At 44.4% G+C, this 23380-nt stretch overlaps 1 protein-coding gene across 1 annotated transcript in view; it reads right to left on the bottom strand.

Moving 5' to 3' along the window:
- Nucleotides 1–23380, bottom strand: part of LOC146805022 (acetylserotonin O-methyltransferase-like) — a 447344-nt gene that overhangs the window by 134093 nt on the left and 289871 nt on the right. Inside the window, exon 6 of the mRNA XM_085620450.1 lies at nt 19947–20087. Within this exon, the coding sequence (XP_085476576.1) occupies nt 19947–20087 (141 nt within the window). The remainder of the gene's footprint in view (nt 1–19946; nt 20088–23380) is intronic.

Genomic DNA, 23380 nt, shown 5'->3' with positions numbered 1-23380 from the left:
TAAATCTACCCCTAGCATGACCCCCTACACCACAAAAACACCACTGCACCACCCTAAACCCTAAAACACTACCCCAGCACGACCCCCTTCACTACCTAAACACAACTGTACTACCCAAAACCCTAAAACAGTACCCCCAGCATGACCCCCTTCACTACCCAAACACCACTGCACTACCCTAAACCCTAAAAAATGACCCAGTACACTACACAAACACCACTGCACTACCCTAAACCCTAAAACACTAGAACCTAGCATGACCCCCAACAGTACACAAACACAACTGCACTACCCTAAACCCTAAAACACTAACCCCTATACTACATAAACACCACTGCACTACCCTAAACCCTAAAACACCACCCCCAGCACTACTCCCTACACTACACAAACACCACTGCACTACCCTAAAACCTAAAACACTACCCCAGCACTACCCCCTACACTACCCAAACACCACTGCACTACCATAAACCCTAAAACACTACCCCCAGCACAATCCCTTACACTACCCAAACACCACTGCACTACCCTAAACCCTAAATCTACCCCCAGCACGACCCTCTACACTACCAAAACACCACTGCACTACCCTAAACCATAAAACACTACCCCCAGCACGACCCCCTACACTACACAAACACCATTGCACTACCCTAAACCCTACAACACTACCACAAGCATGACCCCCTACATTACTCAAACACCACTGCACTACCCTAAACCCTAAAACACTACCCCAGCATGACCCCCTATACTACCCATACACCACTACACTACCCTAAACCCTAAAACACTACCCCCAGCACGGCCCCTACACTACTGCACTGCCCTAAACCCTAAAACACTACCCCAGCACGACCCCCTACACTACCCAAACACCTCTGCACTACCCTAAACCCTAAAACACTACCCCCAGCACGACCCTCTACACTACCCAAACACCACTGCACTACCCTAAACCCTAGAAAAAAAACACCCTATGCCCAATACCCCTAACCTCTCACTCCTCGTGGTTCCTCTCTCCTCGTGGTTCCTGCTTCACGTCGTCTCTGAGGGGCTGTGCACGTCGTTGTAAGGAAATGGAACAGCCTCTGTTTCCTTACAACAATTTGGATCGTCTACATGTTTTTTAGAAAGCATGGTCATTAACCATGCATACCTTTACAACAAAATTTGTTGTAAAGGCATGCGTGGTAAATGACCATGTGTTCTAAAAAAATGTGTAGTAATGACTTCGCGATGTACAACGCATGTGTGGTAATGCATGCGTTGTAATGATATTGCGATGTAAAAAAGATGTTGTAATGGCTGTTTACCGATCGAAGCTGGCCCTTGTTGTTCAGTGAGACGTTTATTTGATTAATTAGAAGGAAGGAATGTGTTTTTTTTACCAAAAAGTGCATTCCCAGCTGTTGTATTGTGAAAGTGTCCGCGCGGCCTGGTTTCACTTCCGGTGAGAAAGTGGAAGAGTCTGTTTGGATCTAAAGGAGTTCTGTTGTTGGACGGGGCCGGCGCGACACGTCATCAGAAAACATAGCTAATGGAAAGCATCCTCCCTGAAGTGTGGAGCAGGGCCATGAGAGGACAACGAGTGTTCGTCCCACCGCAGTATAACCATACCGCTTGACCCATGTGCTGCCTCCAGGGTACGAGAGGCAGAAGCGGCATCGCAGGTCCTCTTGAAGACCATTGTAGCACTAATTCTACATTTTGGTACTAGGGCATTTTAACTTTGTTGTTCCTGCCAGATACAAAGAGAAGATCCTGTGCTATTCAGTGCCCATTGTTACCTTTTTTGTGGGTTGTGGTGCTTGTCACTTCGCTGCCCTGCCGATGCACATGACTGGGCACCCTACCTTGTGTGCCATCTGCAGGGCCTCTGCCCTCGGATCACTGGTTTCGGTTTCTGGATGTAATGGCGTTAGCAGCCTAGTAGTTGGGGAGGGCGGAGCCAGGGTGGTGGAAGGAAGAGGAGGAGTCATGACAGGATAGGGGCAGTTAGTGTAGGGACAAGGCAGAGATAAGAGGCTGATGAATAAAGCTCCGGTAAACCACAAGAAGTGTCCGTGGTTCTTTGTAGCACGATGCTACAACTGGCGACGAGGGTGGGATAAGCAAGCCCCACTGTCCACGGAGCCCCCCGAGACTATTGAAGAGCTGGGAGCAGCCACCGGAGCAGGTGTGGACCTGCCTGAAGCCACTGATCGCTCCGAAGCGCGATGCACGCTGGATGTGCAAGAGGTCGATGTCACCAGTGAGTACAGAAGTCAGGAGCCCACCCCGACCCTGCCTTGTGCCCCAGAACGAAGAGAGGAGTGCCTCTACGTTGGAGACGCTGTCTCCGAAAGCCTGCCAGCGCGCGTCGTTGAGCGCGTTGAAATACGAGCTGAAAGCCCATTGCTGCCGGCTAACCTCACGCCCGATGCGTGAGCTTTGGCACGCGGTCGCGAAAGAAAAGCGGGAAGCTGCAGAATAAGGCGGGAGCCCACCCCGACCTCACCTGATAGCTGTCGCCGTCGGAGATAAGCAGAATTTGAAGAGTGCCACCCTGAAGCTGCCCACCGGTGAGTCCAGCATGGAAATGACTGACTGAGCCAGGAGAGAGAGCCTCGTGTGTGTGCAGGGACGGCGGCCATCTTGGAGTCAGGCAGCTTTCGAGACAGTCCCCTTGAGTGTTGCAGAGCGGCCATTTTGAAGTCAGGCACCCAGCAAATAAGCAAGCCTTGTCAAGTGCAAATAAACAAGCATTGGCGAAGGGACGTAAAACAAGCATTGTCGAGTGCAAACAAACAAGCATTGTCAAGTGCAAATAAACAAGCATTGGCGAAGGGACGTAAAACAAGCATTGTCAAGTACAAGTAAACAAGCATTGATATGTGCAAACAAACAAGCATTGGCAAGAAGAAATAAACAAGCATTGTCGAGTGCAAACAAACAAGCATTGTCAAGTGCAAATAAACAAGCATTGATGAGCGCAAGTAAACAAGCATTGGCAAGAGCAAATAAACAAGCGTTGACAAGAGCAAATAAACAAGCATTGACGAGAGCAAATAAACAAGCATTGGAGAGAACACATAAGGAAACAAGCACCGATAAAGGAGTGGAAAGAAGACAACGACACAATGGCAACCTCACCACAGCAGAAGCTCCTTGTTGCGGGAGGATCACACTTGCGAGCTCCAGAACCTCTGACCGTGACAACAGGAGGGAGTATGGGCCCCAAGTGGCAAGAATGGTTAGAAGACTTCGAAGATTATATTGAGGGATCCAAGGTGATGGAAGACAAAGAGAAGTTAATAGCCCTCCGCAACCTGGCAGGCCGGGAAATAAGCAAAATCATCAAGGATCTTTTGTCTGCTGAAACAGGGACGTATGACAAAGTGCGTGAGGCACTGAACAAAAAGTTCCTTCACAAAAGAAACGTAGATTATGAGCGCCATGCATTCCACCAGGCACGCCAAGGGAAGGAGGAAGCAATGAGTGCATTCATCACCCGGTTACGACGGCTGTCGAGATTCTGCGAGTTTGAAACATTCTCGCCTGACGCTGCCATCAAATTGCAAATAATAACCGGTTGCCATTCAGAAACACTCAGGAGACGGCTACTGAGGAAACCCCACGAATTAGAAGAGATTGAAGAAATGACCCGCATATATGACCAAGCGGAGGAACACGCTGTCACCATTGAAACAGGCCACAACGTCAGTCATGAGCAAGCGCACCGTGTTCAAGACCGACCTCGTAGCAGAAGGAAGTATTCGCGGGAGAATAAATGGAGACAAAGACCGTCGTCTCACCAACGACGCCCGGAGTACAGGAGAAGAGAAACAGGGCGAAGGGACCACAAGCCGGAAAGGACTGGCCGATGTTATCGGTGTGGCTATGACTATCCCCATACAGACACTTGTCCGGCCATGGGTCAGCGATGCAGGAAATGTGGGCGATCCAATCACTTCGAAGCCATGTGTGGGGACTATCACAAAGAAAGGCGAGGTGGGACAACGAGATCGTCCCGCTCTGACACAAGGAAACATCACATTAGAGCTGTTCAAGGAGAGGCCAGGTGGTCCCCAGGTTCATCACATTCCAGCCGGGAATCACGCAGGTCACGCTGGGGACGCAGATCCCCATCTCGGGACTCGAGATCATCTTCCTCCAAAGACTCGACCTACACTGTGGAACACTTGAACCTGATTGCGGACCCTGATCAACTGAAAAAGTATCCACGCCTAGATATTAAAGTGGGGAATCACGACACCAAATTTATATGGGATAGCGGAGCCTCGCTGAACTATATCCTGGTTGCGGAACACGAGAAAATGGTCCCGAAACCCCCACTAACTTTTGCACCGGTCCGCGTCTTCACGTGGATGTCCAAAAAACCACTCCCCTGTCTGGGTAAATTCCACACAACTCTCACCCATGGCGACATCACCGTACAGGCGGTTATACATGTCATCAAAGGGCCTGAAGCCGACTGCCTCCTTAGCCTCCCCACTGCGGAGCGTCTTCGTCTGGTGAAAGTCTTATTCACGGTCAACGACAATAAGAACTGTGTCAGCAAGTTTCCCAAATTACTTCCCAACCGGGGAAAGCGGAGAACCTGGCTGACTACATGCCCCGCCACCCTCTGCCACCACTACAAATGACCACCTTACCCAGTGGAGTGTGGCAAGAAGTTGCCATGGACTTCTATGGACCGCTGCAGTCTGGAAAATATGTGGTTGCCATAATTGATGAATATTCACGATTTCCCATCGCACAAATAATATCGTCTACAAGCGCCTCCTGCACTCTCAAAGTGCTAGATGAGATATTCGCAACATGGGGTGTCCCCAAGGAAGTCAAAACAGACAATGGGCCCCCATTCAATGGCCACAAATTCAGTGCTTTTGCGAAGCACATGGACTTTGAACACAGAAAAGTTACACCACTCTGGCCACAAGAGAATGGCACCATTGAGAGATTGATGGTTACGATCAAAAAGACATTTCAGCAAGCCACTGCTGAGAAGAAAGAACTGCAGGCAGCTCTGAATGAAGTTCTAAGAGCCTACAGGGCAACTCCCCACCCAACCACCGGACAATGCCCTGCGACCCTCATGCTAGGGCAGCCAGTGAGAAATCATATCTCGACAGGGGAAGGTGCTCTGCAAGCGATATCACCAAATTACATGCACCAGGAAATAGCTGTGAATGACAAGCATAATAAGGACAAAATGAAATCGTGTGCCGATGCCAAGAGGAGGGCGAGGTCTCCATCCTTGCATGAAGTGGATCATGTCATCGTTAAACGGGAGCAGCAGAGAAAGACTGATTCCCGATTCCGTGACGAGCCACTATTAGTTACCCAGCAGAAGGGCACGATGCTGACGGCGGAATCTGAACAATGCAGAATCACCAGGAACACCTCCCCCTTCAAGAGGTGTCCGAGAGACATCAAAGGACCTGGGGTGAGCCCGACTGACACTCCCGCACCTGAAGAACCTGATCCTAGTGATACAGGAGGCAGAGGTCAGCAGAGTGAGTCCGTGCCGAGCGTGTCCACTGGGAACATGTCACTACGGCCACGTCGTGAAATCCAGCCACCCAAGAGACTCACTGTAGAAATGGACTGAAGCATTGTTGATTGTTTGTTTTATTAAGAAAGGGGGAGATGTAATGGAGTTAGCAGCCTAGTAGTTGGGGAGGGCGGAGCCAGGGTGGTGGAAGGAAGAGGAGGAGTTATGACAGGATAGGGGCAGTTAGTGTAGGGACAAGGCAGAGATAAGAGGCTGATGAATAAAGCTCCGGTAAACCACAAGAAGTGTCCGTGGTTCTTTGTAGCACGATGCTACACTGGAGTGGCAACATAAACAGTTGCTCCCAAAGGAGTAGCCTGAACACTTAGGTGAATATCCCCTGCACCAGCATTCCACAGAAATTCTTTCCTAGCTCTCCAACGTCAACGAGGACGTCATAATAGCACGGCTCCTCTAGCGACACTGTATAACATCATCGGAGCTAATAGAGAACCTCGTTGGCGTGCTGACATCAGTTCCACCAATTTTTTCTGTGCCACCGAGGCAAACAGGTGGACCGAGACATTTTCACATGTATCCATAGTATAATAAATATATATATATTCACTGAAAAAAACAATAGGTTTTAGGCACGTTATAGTTAGAAATTAGCATTTAAAAAACCTTAGAAATTCACTGAATACATGGGTATATGTGTCTAAATGGATGATTTGTTTTGTAAAATTGATTGTATAACTGACTGATTAAGTGTATCTTAGTGAATACATGGGTTAATGAGTAATGTTTAAATATGTCTCTCACTTTGTGTATAAGTGGCTGCATGAGTTGGTGAGTGTCTATATGGGTTATTAGTTGGTTTTTTTGAGTATCAGTATGAGTGTCTGTATGGTTCAGTGGGGTTATTACTTAGTGCATAGATGCATGAATGAGTGACTCACTGTTTGCATGTGTTGACGACAGCATGTGTGCAGGACTGTATAGGTGGATGAGTGTGTGTATGGGTGTGTTAGTGAGTGAATGACTGTCTCAATTGTGTCTTTATGAGTAACTACATATGTTTTAAACTAGTATATGTCAGTATTATTGTATATAAGTGAGTATATGTGAGAGTGAGAGATTGGAAGAGTTCCTGTACAAATAAGTAGGTGTTTCTATAAGTGATTGTTTAAGAGAGTAAGTATGTGTAAGTTTCTGATGAAGCAAGTGTGGTAGTGTGTGTATAACTGTATATGCAAGTAAATGGAGGTTGTGTACTTTGTTTGCATGTGTGACTATGTGTGTGAGTAACTCTATGGATGGTTGATGGTGTGTAACAGAATGTATAGGTGTATGAGTACATATGATGAGTGAGTACATGTATGAGTGACTGTATAGGGACTGTTGGTGAATGAGTGGATGTGTGTGTAGATCTTGAAATTACTGAATAGGTGTGTTGTAACTAGTAATGGTATGTCCATTGTTTGGAAAATGTTAGTTTGTATTTTTGAGTGTGTGCATCAAAGGTTATATTAGGGTGAGCATGACATACAGTGGTGTAGCACAGACTTGAGTGAGAAAGTAAAGAGTGGCTGTAGGAAAGAAGGATCATTTTCTTATGGTTACCCCCACTTTTTGCTTGATGTTACACTGTTTGTGACTAGTCTGACTGGTATCCAGCTAATCAGGACCCCCGCCTATCTGCTTTCTCCCTAAAATGTTATGTCATGTACTTAGGTACACTCCAGATTGGATCCTGGGTACCCTTGCCAGTCCCACGTCTATGGTACCCATGTACCCAGGGCATAGGTACTCCGGAGGCCTCCCATGGGCTGAAGCATGTATTATGCCACCCATGAGAGGCCATGCAAAATGGAGCTACCGGCCTGCCATTGCAGCCAGTGTAAGATGGTGCATGCACCACTTACTTTAGATATAGGTTTTCTATATCTATAGGACACTACATTTAAAACCTATAAGTCACCCCATGGCAGGCCTTTATAATCCTGAAGGGAGGGTGCTCGGTTTTACGGGAGAGTGTGCCCCTGCATGAGCAGAGCACCCCTGCAGCCTTCGGAGACCATTCTCACGGGTTGTCGGTGATGCAGCTAGACATATGGGTAGAGGTGCATTTTGTGCGCGGGTAAAATACTATCTCGAAAACGGCTGCAACAAACCATGTCGTGTTTGGTACATCTTCACACAGGTAACTGGTGTGGGAGGTATCAGAAGACAGCTTCATGGGGTCCCTGGTCTTTCCGGTACCATCTTTCTCAACCCAGGCAGCACAAAATGGTTGCTGCCTCCTAGAGACACATTTCCGCCCTCCTGCTGCTGAGCCAAGCTCAAGCAGACGAAGGCAGCACAATAGGCATCCTGTCACAGGGAGGTCTGACCACTTCCCAGACAGGATTTAGTGTATTGGAGCTGGGTGGGTATACTTTCAAAGTGCCTGAAAGTCTGCACGAGGGGGACATTTGGTGTCCCTCTGCATAGTCCAGTGGAAACCAGCCCTGGTAGCCATTGGTTACTGCTCTGGTGCGAAACTGGACAAAGGACATGGGAGTAACCTCTCCCTGTCCTGATCCTCCCTTGGGAGGGTTCCCTGAATCTGTCCAACCCTCTCCCATGGGTACAAAAGGGCTTACCTGGCTGTAGGACCCTAGATTTGACATGGACAAGATTCAGATCAAGAAACCACTGAACTGCGAAGTCCTGGACATTCAGGACTTCTCTGGACTTTGACTCGGCCTGACTTCATCTCCCTCTCTATCCAAAGCATCGTCTGTGCCCATGCACCATACAGGTTCTGTGCAGGACCTGTGGAGCATCAAGGACAACTGAAGTATATCCTTTGGGTTGAAGGAGTCACTCCCCTGCATTTGCAGGCACCATAATGAAACTGACCTTTCTGCTGATCCTGTGCTCTTGCAGACTCCGAAGGCTCCAGCAACACAGGAGGTGCATTCCTATGTTCTTTGAGGTCGGGCTGCTTTCTCACTGAGTTTGAGGCCAGTATCCCTTGTGGGGACTACATAACCTGAACCCCTGTGCACCGCGTAATTTTGCAAGTGCATATGCTTGTTGGTATTCCCCAACTAAGTGCATTGGGCTATCGATAGCCCCAACCTCTGCGCACGTTTAGTACAAAGAACATTGGCATCCTCAAATGCCGTGCCCTGCAAGCTGTGACTTTGTGAAACTGCTAGAGGTCCCCTCGCACCTCCTGTGCCTTCAGCCTATGGGTCCACTTGAGGGACAACACTGCTTTTCTTGGGCTCCCCTGGTTGCTCCAGGCTTGCCCTGACATCCCCTCCCAGTGGTGAGCCCCCTGGTCCTTGCTGGGCCAGACCGTAACCTTCTTTGACCTTCTTCATGGGTTGCCGTTGCCAAGCCTTGTTGGTGCTCCTGCCTGACACCGACCCCTCAGCACTTGACATCCTTCGTGGGACAACTCATATCCAGCTCCTGGTCATCCTCGACATCTCCTGGTACCTGTAGCTGTAGAGTTAAGGTCTCCATCTTCACACCTGAAGCACATTCGTCTACCGAGCCCATGGTCACTCCTGAGTGACCCAGACTCTGTCCCCTCGGCTTTCAGGTTCCTTCCATCAAGAATCCACCTGTGGGTTCCACCAGACACTTTTCTTCTTTCCAGCAATGCGATTTCTATGAAGACTCCCATTGAGAACGACTGCGGTTTCTGACGTCACTTCAGCCTTATGCACCCGGCTTCCCTGGGATAGGTAACTCTGGTACTTCAGTATCCATGGGTGGGGTGGCTCTTCAACCTCCTATGTTCCAAAGGGTTTCACCGTAATTCACTGGGAAGGGTCCTTAAACTTTAAAACTACAACCGCGATTCTCCCATTGAATTGTACGCAACACACGGTCTTGTTCAGACATTGCACCCGTCCTCCGTGAGGTCCCTCCTTACTCACCTTGGATGGTTCCTTGGGGACCCAGCAATTCTACATCAGTTGAGTGGCATAGAGTATAGTGGTGTAGAGGTGACAGACAGCATTAAATTAGGTAAAATGATGTAGATGTGATGTGGCAGGGATGTAGTCTCCATATAATTTAGTTATATATTTGCCTGTGGTATACTGCAGTAAGATTGCGGTATAGCGTGATACATGCCGATAACAAGGCAGTATTTATTGGCTGTCTTGACAAAACACTTTGGATGTGTTGTGGGTTAGGGTCTTAGATATAGGTATAGGTAAGTAGTCAGTTTTATTGCTGTTCCCTACCCATTACCACTTTATTAATATGTGGTAATATATATATATTTTTAAAACTGTTTCTGAAGATCTGCACTAGCACCTACAAATAAGAAAAATAAAAAATGCACTGTAGTGCACTATAATATTGCCCCTTCCAGCCAGAATGCAGCAACATTTTAGACATTGCACACCCTCACTTTATCTAACCTTACCGGGATGAGAAACAGCAGCTGGGCTTCATTTCCCAGCGTTCCAAGTGCCGGGGTGGCACTAACGCAGTTTCCGTGCGCCTGGTGATGCTTAAAAGAGGCCGAGGCCTCCCGCAGCGTCGGAGCCCCTTCCAGCCAGAAAGCAGCAGCATTTTAGACATTGCACGTCCTCACTTTATCTGAACTTACCAGGATGAGAAACAGCAGCGGGACTTCATTTCCCAGCGTTCCAAGCGCCGGGGGGGGGGCGCCAACGCAGTTCCCGTGCGCCTGGTGATGCTTAAAAGAGGCCGAGGCCTCCCGCAGCGTGGGAGCCCCTTCCAGCCAGAAAGCAGCAGCACTTTAGACATTTTACATCCTCACTTTATCTGACCTTACCGGGACAAGAAACAGCAGCAGGATTTCATTTCCCAGCGTTCCAAGCGCGGGGGGCGCCAATGCAGTTCCCATGCGCTTGGTGACGCTTAAAAGAGGCCTTGGCCTCCCGCAGCGCGGGCCATGCCCGGTCAAAGCCCAGGCCAAGGGCGGGCCCGTCCAAGCCCATCCAAGCCCGAAGGAGGCGGGCTGGGCCACATTATTAACATTTTGAATTTGGGCCAATGTTTACTGATTCTGGAAGGTATTGTGTTACATGCTATTATCGCTATCACTACTTGGTTCCATCAAAATGAGTAAGCGCAAGTCGGGCGCAGGTCTTGGGGTTGTGGGGACAGTAGATACTTCTCTTTTAAGAGCAGAATCAGCACTCATCCACGAGATGAAGCTCACGAATGCAGGTTATCATTAGAGCTACATTTTCCTCAGAACCACAATGTACCGGTAGGGCCTCTTCTGCAAAATTCTGTTGAAGATATCACTCCTCCTCAAACTAACCAGACACAGCCCACAGATCTAGACCCTGAAATATCTACATCTTCTGAGTCAGCAAGTGGACCATGTTAGTCTAACATAACTACTAGGGGTCAGAAGGCAAGAATATAAACCTCCTCCCAAAAAAGAGAAAGGGTCGGGCCCACAGATACAAAAAAACCAATCGCCCAGGGCAATTAAATGTAAAACTAACATCAATGATAGTGATTGTAGACAGAGGTCCAACAAAATGTCAACCACCACTGCCACAAATGGGATTTCTCTATTGTCAAATGAGGAGGAGACTTCTAAAAGGTTAGAGACAATGGAATCAGCTCTGCTGGAGCAATTATTACAGAAACTGACTCTAATCGAAGTCAGACTTACCAAGTTAGAACAGCCCATTACTAGCATTCCCATTGGTAATTTGGATGCATGCCCATATAGGGTCACTGATACATCGCTCACGAGGGGAATGGGAAGTGTGGCTAGTGATCCCATAAGTAATGCACATTGCCCTAGAACATCTGCTGGCATAGATATAGAACCAGATCAGAATAGCCCCCCACCCGAAGGAGGGATACCTCCTCCACCAGCTTACTAAGGGCCCAAGCATTGCTTAGTAGATTCAAATTCGACCCATACCCAGACTTAAATACCTCAATTGTTAAGGAGAGTACTACAGCAGGTGAATGGTTTAGAGCCACACATACACAGAGTCATCAGATATCTAATCAGGGAATCATTCCCAACTCAAATTTGAATTTGCATCTCCCGCCAGAAGTAACTCCTTATACGGTTGTCCTGGTAAATGCTCCCTCATTAACGCCTAATGCCTGTGAACACTGGTCAACATTACGGAATAAGTCGTTCCATCCAGTGAGCTCCAGGACCGTTATAAAAGACATTCTTTTCTCGGAGTTTAAAATGGCACGAAGTGTAGCCTAGGTTAGTAAATCAACTAAGTCTTTACCTTTTGGTTCCCTAGTCTGGTGCAGCTTATCCTGGACCGGGCTGGAAACCGACACATCACGGCTAATGGTATAAACATTCTCCCTCAGTTTTTTTTTTATCAACCCACCAGAGATCCATGGTATAATTGGGTGGGAGATGCTCCCAGAGAACAGGCAGCCTAGTTTTGCGGTTCCACTCAGTAATCATTACGAGATCTTTAACTCATTAGAAGACATAGACTGACTGACTGATCCAGGACTCCTCCTTTAATTAATACGCATGAGCACAAGGGGTATCGAGGTCAGAAACCACAAAATATTGAAACTAACCCAGTTCAGACTCATACAGCTTTATGCACTCACACGTTATATCAGGCCCTTATTGATCAAAGGGAAGAGAGCACAGGCGTTAGTAATGCGACTCAGGTGTGTCTTTTGAGGATAATGAACATACAACCCTAGAACAGGTATCTACTAATGATGATCGCCTTGAATCAAGCACAGTATCTTTAACTAACTCCTTTGGTATGGGGGTTGACGCAACCTGTAATTTTGTTTCATAGAACATCGCAGGGTTATGTTCTGAGCTGATTAATCCCATCTAGTGTGATTTTTTATTAAACCATGACGTATTATGTGTTCAGGAAATTAGGGCCAAAGAAATAATGCATATTAACAGGTTAAAAAACCATTCATTCCTCTGCAGTTGAGGGGCTAAGTGGAAGGGCAAAGGGAGGGCTCTGTACCTACATATCCAATACCCTGAAAATAAAAAGATAGAGTTGTACATAGAGGATATTTATTATTAACTGATTAAAATTGACATAGATAGTAAGCAATGTATTGCACTGACACATTTTTATAATAATATTCCATCTACCAAAGCGGGGTTTGTAGTAAAAAAGTTGGGCAATGATATAAAAACTTTTTGCTGTAATCCCACCAAAGATACAATGGTAATTGTGGGAGGGGATTTTAAGTGTGTCTTGTGCCCAAATGTCGATGGAAAATTGTGTGATCTTATAAATGACGAAGGGATTAGTAACACCCACTTTTGTCACTCTACATTGGGGGAGTTGTACCATGAAATGGTTTTTGGCCTTGATTTAGGATTTGTAAACGAGCTATGTGTCACTCCTGCCCCATGCGTCACACCTTCAATGGAAGGGGTCTATGCTCCACTATAGACTACATACTAGTGTTGAATAATTATGCATCTTGACTTCGCACTTTCCATATTGATGACAATTCATTGAGTGATCATTTCCCAGTGTGTCTCTCTGTATCATTGCCGTTAAGTAATTCTGATAGACATGATAAAGTTGATCGGGTTTGAGCAAACATCACAATTATCGATTACTAAACAAGTGATAGCTAAATGTAAATAGTCTTTCGAGACTTGCCTGAGCGATACAGCTGCCTCAGACATTATCTTGACTTCTTTTCAATCTATATCAGGTGCTGTAAGGGAGGCATTATTTGTTCAGAGATCACAAAAAGCAAAAAGCCAGAGATGGTTTGACACAAATTGCACTTTAGCTTACTCCAATTAAAAAAATGTATTACATAAGATCCCTAGAAACCTAGATGTCGTGAGGCAGACAAGTGGGGAGTATAGGTTAGCTCTTAAGGAAAGAAAAACGGCCCTGAAAAATGAAGCATGGGAATCCTTGCATAAGTCCTCTTTAATGGGATATAGCTTGGCTTTCTGGAAAGCTGTTAAACCACCTTTCCTGACCCCTGGAGGTGGTCTCACATTGCGATAAGTGAGGACCAATGGACTGAGTATTTTTCAAGGGTACTTAACGGCGTGGGCAGAATAGATGACAACCGAGAGGTAATTTCCTCGGATTCCCTGTTCCAATATTCTGATCTCCAAGTTACACTGGATGCAGTGAATCGGGCAATCTCTGTAAGCCTGGGTGGGAAGGCCCCTGGGCCGGACGGTGTTCCGGTAGACTTGTTTAAGTCAAACATGACTTTATGGGGGTTAATTATCACCCAGGTAATCAATGCCAGCTGTTTTGCACCTTTTTTGTCAACCTGGGTTGAATCAATTATTGTGCCAATTTTTAAAAAGGGGAACCGCCAGGACCCTGGATGCTATAAGCCCATTTCATTATTCGATTCTACGACTAAAATAGTGAGTTGAATAAAGTCCTATCTGATATTCAATATGGTTTTCGTGAGGGTTTGGGTACGATTGAGCAGAGTTTAAATTTAGCCATCCTTGTTGGGAAATATACACGGGTGAAGGAGGGAAGGCTGTTTTTAGCTTGCGTGGATCTCACTATAGCTTTCGATTCCATAAGACACGGCAAGCTCTGGGAGATCCTTGAGGTGATGGGGGTGGAACCACAAATCAACCTCTTTCACAAACGCTTTTAGAGCAACACTCAGGTGCGAGTTTGATTCGTCTGAGTGGTGACTGCACTGCCCCATTCCCTTAAGGAGGGGGGTTAGGCAAGGATATGTCCTGGCCCCCTTCCTTTTTAATCTTTACATATACGGCCAGGGAGACGCATTGCTGAAAGATAACAAAGATTTTCCACAGACAGCTGAATGCCCCATACCCGCCCTCCTCTATGCGGACAACGTGGTTTTAATGTCATGTACGCAAGTAGGTCTGCAAAGGGTGCTAGATAGCTTTTCTAATTTTATGAGTGATCTCGGTCTTAAGGTGAACACCACAAAGACATTCATAATGAGGTGTCACTGTGGCAGTCAGAGGTGCAGGGATATGTTCGTGGATGGACAGAAAATAGGGCCCACAAAGAGATTTTCATACCGTGGAATACTCTTTGATCAAAACGATCCATGGGCTCAAGCCGTATTAGCTAAAAAATTTGTGTTTTCAAGAATCACTACCGCACTTTCAAGAAAATTAGGCAGGAGACCACCAGTGGAGCTCTTGCAGATCTATAAAGCAAAAAGTGTCTAAACAGCAATGTATGGAGCAGGCTTCTGGGGTTTCACTGATACGTATCCGCTACAAACGGTGGAAAGTACATTTATGAGATACATTCTGTCAGATTCTAGTAGCACATCTTCGTACGCTTGTCATGCTGAGCTGGGCTTACCATACCTCTCTAACCTCATAAAAATGGAGCCTGTCCTTTTATGGCACTGGATTTGGACCAAAATGGAGACCCAGCTAATTAGGGATATGTTAATGGACAGCTTAAAGTTGTAAGGGGTTTTAAAGATTCCGTGGGTAAGGTACATTTGAGATTTTATGCATGACTTCGGTCACATAGACTATTTTACTTACCCGAGTACTATGCAACTGGTAAGGAGAAAGCACTTAAAAAAAGAGGGCCTCCTGCTGCTGGATACGTCAAGACTGTCGGCCGAGATTATAAAGCCTAGTGTCCAGCAGAATAAGTTGATTTTTTTAACCACTTTTAATATTCAACCATATTGAACAACTGTACCTAGTGGCTATGATATGTTTTTATTGACAAGATTTAGGTTTGGGATCCTTCACAGAATTGTAAGCTTTCTAAAAATGTACAACTGGGCACGAGTAATGCGATTGTGTCCATGCGACAATCACTCAGTCCAATCCACATTCATTTGTAGGTATTACCACAGCATGCCTTAGGCTTTTTAAAAATAATTAAATAGGCAAAAATGTTTAAATACACTGTGGACACTATGGGGCGTATTACGATGGAGGTCCCCCATTGTCAGTTTAATTTCCGACCGGTTGAATATGCATCAGCCATTTGGAACTGAAACCAGCCGGTCATCTCTTTGGGATTACGATGCACGGTTTCTGGAATGGTTTCCATGCTGGGCTGTCCAACATGGAAACTATTTTGGAAAGCGTGTTTGGGGGCCCCCATCAGGGCCCACTTCTCATTGAGGCACCTTGAGGTGCCTGCCACGGGGTGCAGGGATTAACATCACCATCCACTTTCCGATGGAAGCATGTAATACGGCCGGGTTACAGAATCCAAAACAGACAGTCGGGACCACCGACCAGAGGTTGGTCAGTCCTGTTTACGATACGGTGTCGGGTAGAAGCAATTCCACCCGACATCATAACCGGCCCCTATATTTGTGAAATATTGTGTAGTACAGTGTTTTCTTAATTTTTTCACATATTTAATTTGTTTTAATTACCACAGTTCTCTTTAGGTAATACTACAGTACTTCATACATGTTTTTAAAAAATATACAGAAACTTATACATAATTTTCCTTACCTATTATTACCACTTTAATAAAGTAGTAATAGGTAGGTCAAAAATAGAAACCCTAATACTTAACTATCTAAGGCCCTAACCCAGAACACAGCCAAAGTGTACTTAAAACAACATGGCTGCTTTTGGCTTTTTTAAAGGCTGTCATTAGCCAATCCCTGTCATATGCACACCATAATCTGTATAACTGCCAAATGTCATCAAAATCTGACTTTCTAGTTTGGACTACGTCTGATACAAAAGTTTATAAGAATGCATTGGGAGAAAAATGCATTTTTTTATTCTGTCCCCTTGACAAACCACCTCAAAACTAGAGTGGAGTGGCGTACAGAGGAACAGCAAAGATTGTAGTGGCCTACAGTGGAGTGAGGTAGAGTGTAGAGGCATAGAGTATATATTTATATATATGTATATGTTTGTGTGTGTGTGCGCGTGTGTGGGTGGGTGTGTGTGTGTGTGTGTGTGGCTGTCAGTGTTACTGTGTCAAGCTTGGACATATATATAATCTAATATGTGGCATTGTTTCTCATTGGTCACATATGCATTAATCCCCATTAAGAATATCCTTGTTATAATATGAAGCCAGGGTTAGTTATTTTGTCCTGGGGTCTCGTCTGCAGCTGAATTCTTTATTGCTTCATTAACGTTCTAATTATAACTCAAAGGAGAGAGTTAATACACTCATTCTCATAGGCCAAGAGCTAATTTGAAGATATTCATAAAAAATCCTCCCTGAGCACTCACAAAATATTAGATAGTCAAAACCAATATCAGCATCCTAATTGTTCTCAGTCCACTTTTAATTCTTTAACATCTGATCAGGGACAAAAGTTACACGATCTCTGGTTTTCATTAATACAGTTCCATTCTTCAAATATTCAACTTGAAAATGTAGATACGTAAAAAAAGCAATTTCCTACAGCCAACACATGTTTTGTCGTGTGTTATCTCACATCTCGACTTCTTCAGGGCTGTAATTCCAAATACACAGTGTCACAAAGGTTGTCTCACAACTTTGAGACAAAACTTACACCCATCAGTGTAACATGCAAAAGGAGTCATCTCAAACAAAGAAGAGAAAAATACAATTGGTGTAAATGTGAATTTGTAAAAGGCAGAACCATCACCGAAGTAGTTGCTAGCTCCGCATAATAGTAAATGTGGCATGAAGAGCGCCAAAAAAGGAGGAGAAATAGGAGAGCACCTGAGTAAACACACTCTACATCCAACTTGTTGTAAAGACAGGGCACATACTGAGTAAAGTAAAAAAAGAGAGAAAGGGAATGAGAGTAAGAGTAATTGAAAAAAAAGAGAAAAGAGAATACTTAGATAATAACCTGAGGCCAACAAGATAATATTCGAATAACGAGTTTTCCTCGATGGCATCCAATAATGTCTGTGTTAACAACAGATAATGGTATCCTAGAATTGTGAGCAGCAGTGTAATCATATACCAAGAAATATTTGATTTTTGTCATAAAATCATAAAAGCATACAATTAAAGAAGAAAACATTTTAAAAGAGGTTACGTAAGATAAAATGCGCTGTATATTTTACATAATAAAAGGAAAGGAATACAATTAGATAAGGTCACAAAAATTAAATTTCAGTTAAAATATTCAAAATGCAAGGGAAACGGCCACTACAACGCGGCCGTTTCCATGGATAACAGTAACCACGCATGCATTAGTACGCATGCGTGGTTACCACGCTAGCCTTTACCACGCATACCTTTACTACGCGATACGTAGTAAAGGCATGTGTGGTAAAGGCAAGGGGGCTTGGGGGGGTCTCCCCCCCAAAAAAGGGAGAAAAAAAGGGAAGTTGGGGGGGTTCCCCCCCAACAAAAACTCGCGATGTGGAGGAAATCCGCGTCGTTAGAGGAACCGGAAAGACACTTCCAGTTCCTCTTTACGACGTGCGAAATGAAATCGGAAGAACTTGGAGAGGTAAGGGGGATGTTCCTTTTTTTTATTTTTTTTAAAAAGGGATGAGGGGGTTGTGTAGAGAAGGAATAAAATAAAAGGGTTAAAGGGAGGGGTATTTAAAAAAAGGGTTTGTGGGTGGGAATCAGAGCGGTATATGGAGAAGGGGAAGGGATGGAGATAACCGTTAGCAAGCAAATGCAATTAAGATGTATGGTTTGACAACGAAAAACTTTGTAAAAACATGCGTGGTAATGGCATTATTGAGGTAAAGGTTATGCGTACTAATGGCATTCTCGTTGTAACGCATGCGTGGTAAAGGCATGCGTTGCAACGGAATGCGTTGTAAAGTCATACAACCAAAATGCACAGTTGAAATAAAAATTGTTTTTCTGCATGTCACTATAGATAGACTATAGTGTGTAAGGTAACGGTCCTCATTTTGCAGCGGGATCTAAAGCCAGACTGGTAGTGCAGGAGATGTTTAGCATTAATGTGATCATGTAGAAGAATATACTAGCACATGCATCAAAAATGCCATTTGCGATTCCTTATTAGCGAAAAATAAGGATTCGCTAATAAGGAATAGCAAAAGCCTATGCATGTAGAAATCGCTTACAAAATAGCGATTTCTAAATATTTCTTAATTGCGAGTTGCAAATTGCGAGTCGCAATTAAGGAATACCTCCCCATTCATTCCTATGGGCCTAGAGGTCCATAGGAATGAATGGGAGGAAGTTCTCACTTTGCGATTCTTAATTAGAGAATCGCAAATTGAGAATGCAATTTCAAGGGTGTAAGGGTGTTAAAACGACACCCTGTTGCACCCCTGAAATCGATCTGTGAACAAATGTTGCGCACACACATGTCCAAAGGACATGTGTGTGTGTGTGTGTAACCTACCACTTTGAAAAAAGGCACTTTCGTGCATTTTTCACAGTTTTTGCAAATTACCATGAAGTTCAACTTCATGGTAATTTGCGCCCCCTATCAACGAAATCGCTAATTATTTTACTTTAATGCATTGCATTGAAGGAATCTCAATTTGCGATTCCTTAAATGCAATCGCAATTTGAGAACTCGCAATTAATTGCGAATTCTCAAATTGCGAGTGCCTTGACCCTTCATGCATTGGAAATGCTCATTTTGCGGGCGCAAACGGCCGATTTTTGCGAATCGCACCGTTTGCGCTCGCAAAAATGGTTGATGCACGTGCCCCATAGTCTGCTTTTTCAGTGATCTTGCTGATGATTGTTGGGTGAGTGATGGGCTTCTAGTTGGTGAAGTCAACAGGGCCTAGTCTTTTCTGAATATTGAAAAAGATGTAGAGGTGTATGTTTCAATATATAATATGGGAAAACAACCTTTTCTTAACCCCTTCCACGCTCATGACGGAACCACTCCGTCATGAGCCACGGGCGCCGTGTGCTCATGACGGAGTGGTTCCGTCATGCTGCGGCCGTTGGTGGCCGCTCCTCCCACGCGGCGCTAATTCCCCGCCTGTGCGGGCGATTAGCGCAGTAGGTGGAGTCATGACGGAACCACGCCGTCATGAGCACAGCTCACCCGTGACTCATGACGGAGTGGTTCCGTCATGAGCACAGCGGCGCCGTCAAGCCCCCAAACCCCCCCAGCGCTGCGGCGGAATTTGCGCCGCAGCGAAGGGGTTAAAAAACAAAAAAAGAACATGAATGAGTGAAGCCCAGAGTTAATAAAAAGGACTACTGAGGTAAAAATAATTTTTCATTTATGGTTACAGAGGTACTTCTTGTATTGTTAATATGTAACTGATTCCAGCCTCTGTATTCCTGAATTGAATCACTCCCCTGTTTTGTGCTTGTCAACAGGGCCTAGTAGCACTTGTAATATGCAAACGAGGTATCCATCACGTTTGTGATGGAGAACTCCATCAGCTAAACATTTATTCAGCCACTGAATCTTGATAGTCAAACTGTTTAGGAAAAAATCGGAGCATAAATCTACATTTTTGTGAATACTCGCTTTCTTTCCTGTGCCCTTTGCCATTTCGTACATGTATTTTATGACCTACGTTAGAACCTTCGAGAAAGCAACTTACCTTCATGGAACTGGAGTCGATTATCCTCTGCTGGTATTAATTGCTTTTTTGCGGCATTTATCACGTCAGGTAAATCAAAGATTGTGATTGTAGAGTTCGGATATTTCGAAGCATACAGCTTGCCAAGTGCTCCGGAGCAGCCTTTTAACAGAAAGCAAAATAGATTAGAAAGGTTAGCGTTAACTTTAAATAATTTCAAGTTGTCTGATGGAAACAATCTTTCCCAAAATCTAGAAAATGCTGGTTGCTCTGACTACTCAAATTGCAAAATCATCCCGCCCAAGTGTCAGCCGTAGGGAAAACAAGCATTTGCAATGCAATAGGTCTCGCATTTACACAAGTTTGAGCTATTGGTATTGTAAAGGACAATGCCTTTTATTTATGTTTTGGTTTTTAAAACCTAAATAAAAGGCAATGTCATTTACAATACCTATAGCATAAACTTGCGTAAATGCGAGACCTATTGCATACTCGAGGAAGGCTCCTTGCTGAACTTCAGATTGGGTATTACATTTGGCTTTCAGCAATGCCGGTTGAGGACGTGGGTGGAGCCAATAGAGTTAGTGGGTGGAGTCAGTGGAGGGGTGTGGACTCCTGCTAAAATTTTGAGCACCTGGACTTAATTTTTCACAAATTAAGCACTGATTAAAGGCCAGACTCCATCCCCCTCCAAGCGTTCCTCATCTGTGTTGAAATGCAGCCAAAATGCATATTTCATGTTGTCAAAGTTCTAATGCTTTAAAAATAAGTGAGAGAAAATGTTGTGAGGAGAAAACTTATTGGGAGTTGACGAAAACATCGATTGAAAGGCTCAGTTTAGTGTATTATAAAGTTGGAGCTGGCCTCTCATGAACGTTCCATTGCTGCCTCTCTCACGACGCGCGTTGCAGCAGAGGCGAAAATAAACAAACGTGACCGAGAAAGGTCACAAAATTCAGCCCAGAAATGCCAACAATCTTCAAGAAATGGCCAACAGCAAGAAAGAGAACCACCTCCGCAATGCAGAGAACTCCGGGGCATATTAACAAGCCAGGCGATAAAATTATCGCCGCTTTAGCGGCAGAAAACTGCCACTAAAATGGCGATAATGGGCTTGATAATATGCTCTATGGAATTACAATTGAAGCTCAGGTTAGATGTCCTTCACATCTAACATGGGCTTCAATTGGAATTCCATAGAGCATATTATCAAGCCCATTATCGCCGTTTTAGCGGCAGTTTTCTGCCGCTAAAGCGGCGATAATTTTATCGCCTGGCTTGTTAATATGCCCCTCCCTTCGCTCCGAGCAGAGCTAGAGGGACACCACCATTTTCGTTGGGTGTAAGCCACGCCCCCCTCCCCCCTTATTCAAGTTTCAGAAAAGACCTTTTAAACTCTTCTGGTTATATTTTAGCTTGGAACTTTGCATCCACTTTAATGTTATCAAATAGCTGTCAATTTCTTCAGCCATCAGTGTTATTAATTGAGAGAGCATACATTCAAACTTAAGCACCTGGATTTGCAGAATTCAGGGTTTTGTATTTGTAGTATGTGCTAATCAGTGCTTCCAAAGCTCCAAGCGACATGTTACTTGTGAAAATATTTGGTCAAAGTGATCTTACGAGTTAAGTTAGTTCCCTTTTTCTGTGCATTTCTTTTCATTCAATTAATTTATTTCTTTGATACAAAAAGTTTCCTCATATATTGCTGCAGAACAGGGCACAAGTCTTAAACAAGCATTGAAAGAGTGCGTCATCGCGGTCGCGATCGCTCTGAAAGCGAAATTGATCGCGATGACGCACGAGTTTTCAAACTGCTGCTGAAGGCTATCGGTTCGCGTGTGCACGGTCGCGTGAACGCAAGCGCTAGGCCAGCCAGCAGCACTTTGAAAACTCACATACAAAATGTCTCTCCGAGCCAGCACATGCGCTGGGCTCAGCAAGACCTAAAAAACTATCCGAATAACAGTAATATTCTATTTTATTATCTTCACACAAAAAATTTATATTGATAATTATCAACCATGATTTTTATATTCACAGCTGGAGGAAAATGACAGGGGAGCAGAAACATAATAGATAGTAAACTGTTATGTATCTTTTTTTGTATATTATATTATGTCTATCTCATGAAGTATGACAAACAAAAATCCTAACACGGAAGTGATCATCTCAGGGGAATGGACAGGAACTTTCACGCCCTCAATCGCCACTTGAAATGCAATTAGCTCCCTATAGTGTAGAAGTGGGGGTGACAGCATTCAAGTGAAGTTGTAATTTGTATTTGGGGAGGGCCTTACTTTCCTAAATGACCATAAAAGACTTGCACTATTACAGATTCAAATATGCATTAAAAAAAATTACATAGAGGAATGAAGTTTCCAGGGTGTGGAAACATTAATCAGTTTCAATTATTTCCCAAATTAAAGCCGCAGCAAGGACTGGGATCTTGTGAAATTCTGCCAGAGGAGTCCAGGGCTGCCACTTACATTTCCAAAGAGGTGCGAAATTCATGTTTTCATGTGGAAGATGATGCAATGAAGATTTCAACACAGAAAAATCGTTGTGCTTCAATGTACTACAAGGAATTTGTCTGATTGCTGTATATTGAACGTACTAATTTTCAGGCACTGGAGGGTCTTAATTTTAAAAGGTGCTAGTGAGTGTAAATCAGACGTATGACGCTTTTGTAAATCTACCATGCTGCTTCCCCCACTACCACCCGGCCTTCTACCCCTATGGACATCTCCAACTCGGAGATCCCTCCAGACCCAAGACCACAGCCCTTGAGTGCAACACCACCTGAACACCTGGCCGACGATGGCGAGAATTTCCTGCTCTGTAAATATGTAATATATAATTGTCTAAGCCTAATCGCTGTTAAAATGTACTCCTGAGTGAATTTGCTATTTGTATATTTATATATAACTCTATCCACTAGTATATGTAGTAGACCTATGTACTTACTACCATTCCTATGTGATTTTACAGTTTATCTGTTTGTATCTCTTCCTTGAGTGACTTTACAACTTGTACATTTGCAATTTTTCCCTCCTTTCACTCCACTTGTCTATTTGCAATTTCTTTAAAAAAAAATTCTGTTTGTATCTCTTATGTAACTCATGTTAATCCAAAGTCCTTATGTAACGCAACTGGTTCTTTTGTAAAGCGCTCTGACACCTTCGGTAATGTTCGCGCTATATAAAATCGCATTAAATAAATGTATAAATAAAATACCACATCAATTAATTTGCTCAACTTCCTGAAGGTCTATATTAAACTGCAGGATTGCAAGTACACTGTGTACATTTGAAAATGTGAATTTATACAATATTTGTAACAATGTTCTAATACCTAATATTAAGATACCCCTGCCCTACCTACCACTAAGTTTAAGTTTATTGTGTTAGAATCTAACCAAATTTTTGAAAAAAAAGTGCCCCGTCACATAGGAT

This window comes from Triturus cristatus, chromosome 8 (assembly GCF_964204655.1).
Source record: "Triturus cristatus chromosome 8, aTriCri1.1, whole genome shotgun sequence".
Lineage (NCBI taxonomy): Eukaryota > Metazoa > Chordata > Amphibia > Caudata > Salamandridae > Triturus > Triturus cristatus.
The sequence above is the reverse complement of the archived record's forward strand: the minus strand, read 5'-3'. Positions and strand labels throughout refer to the sequence as shown.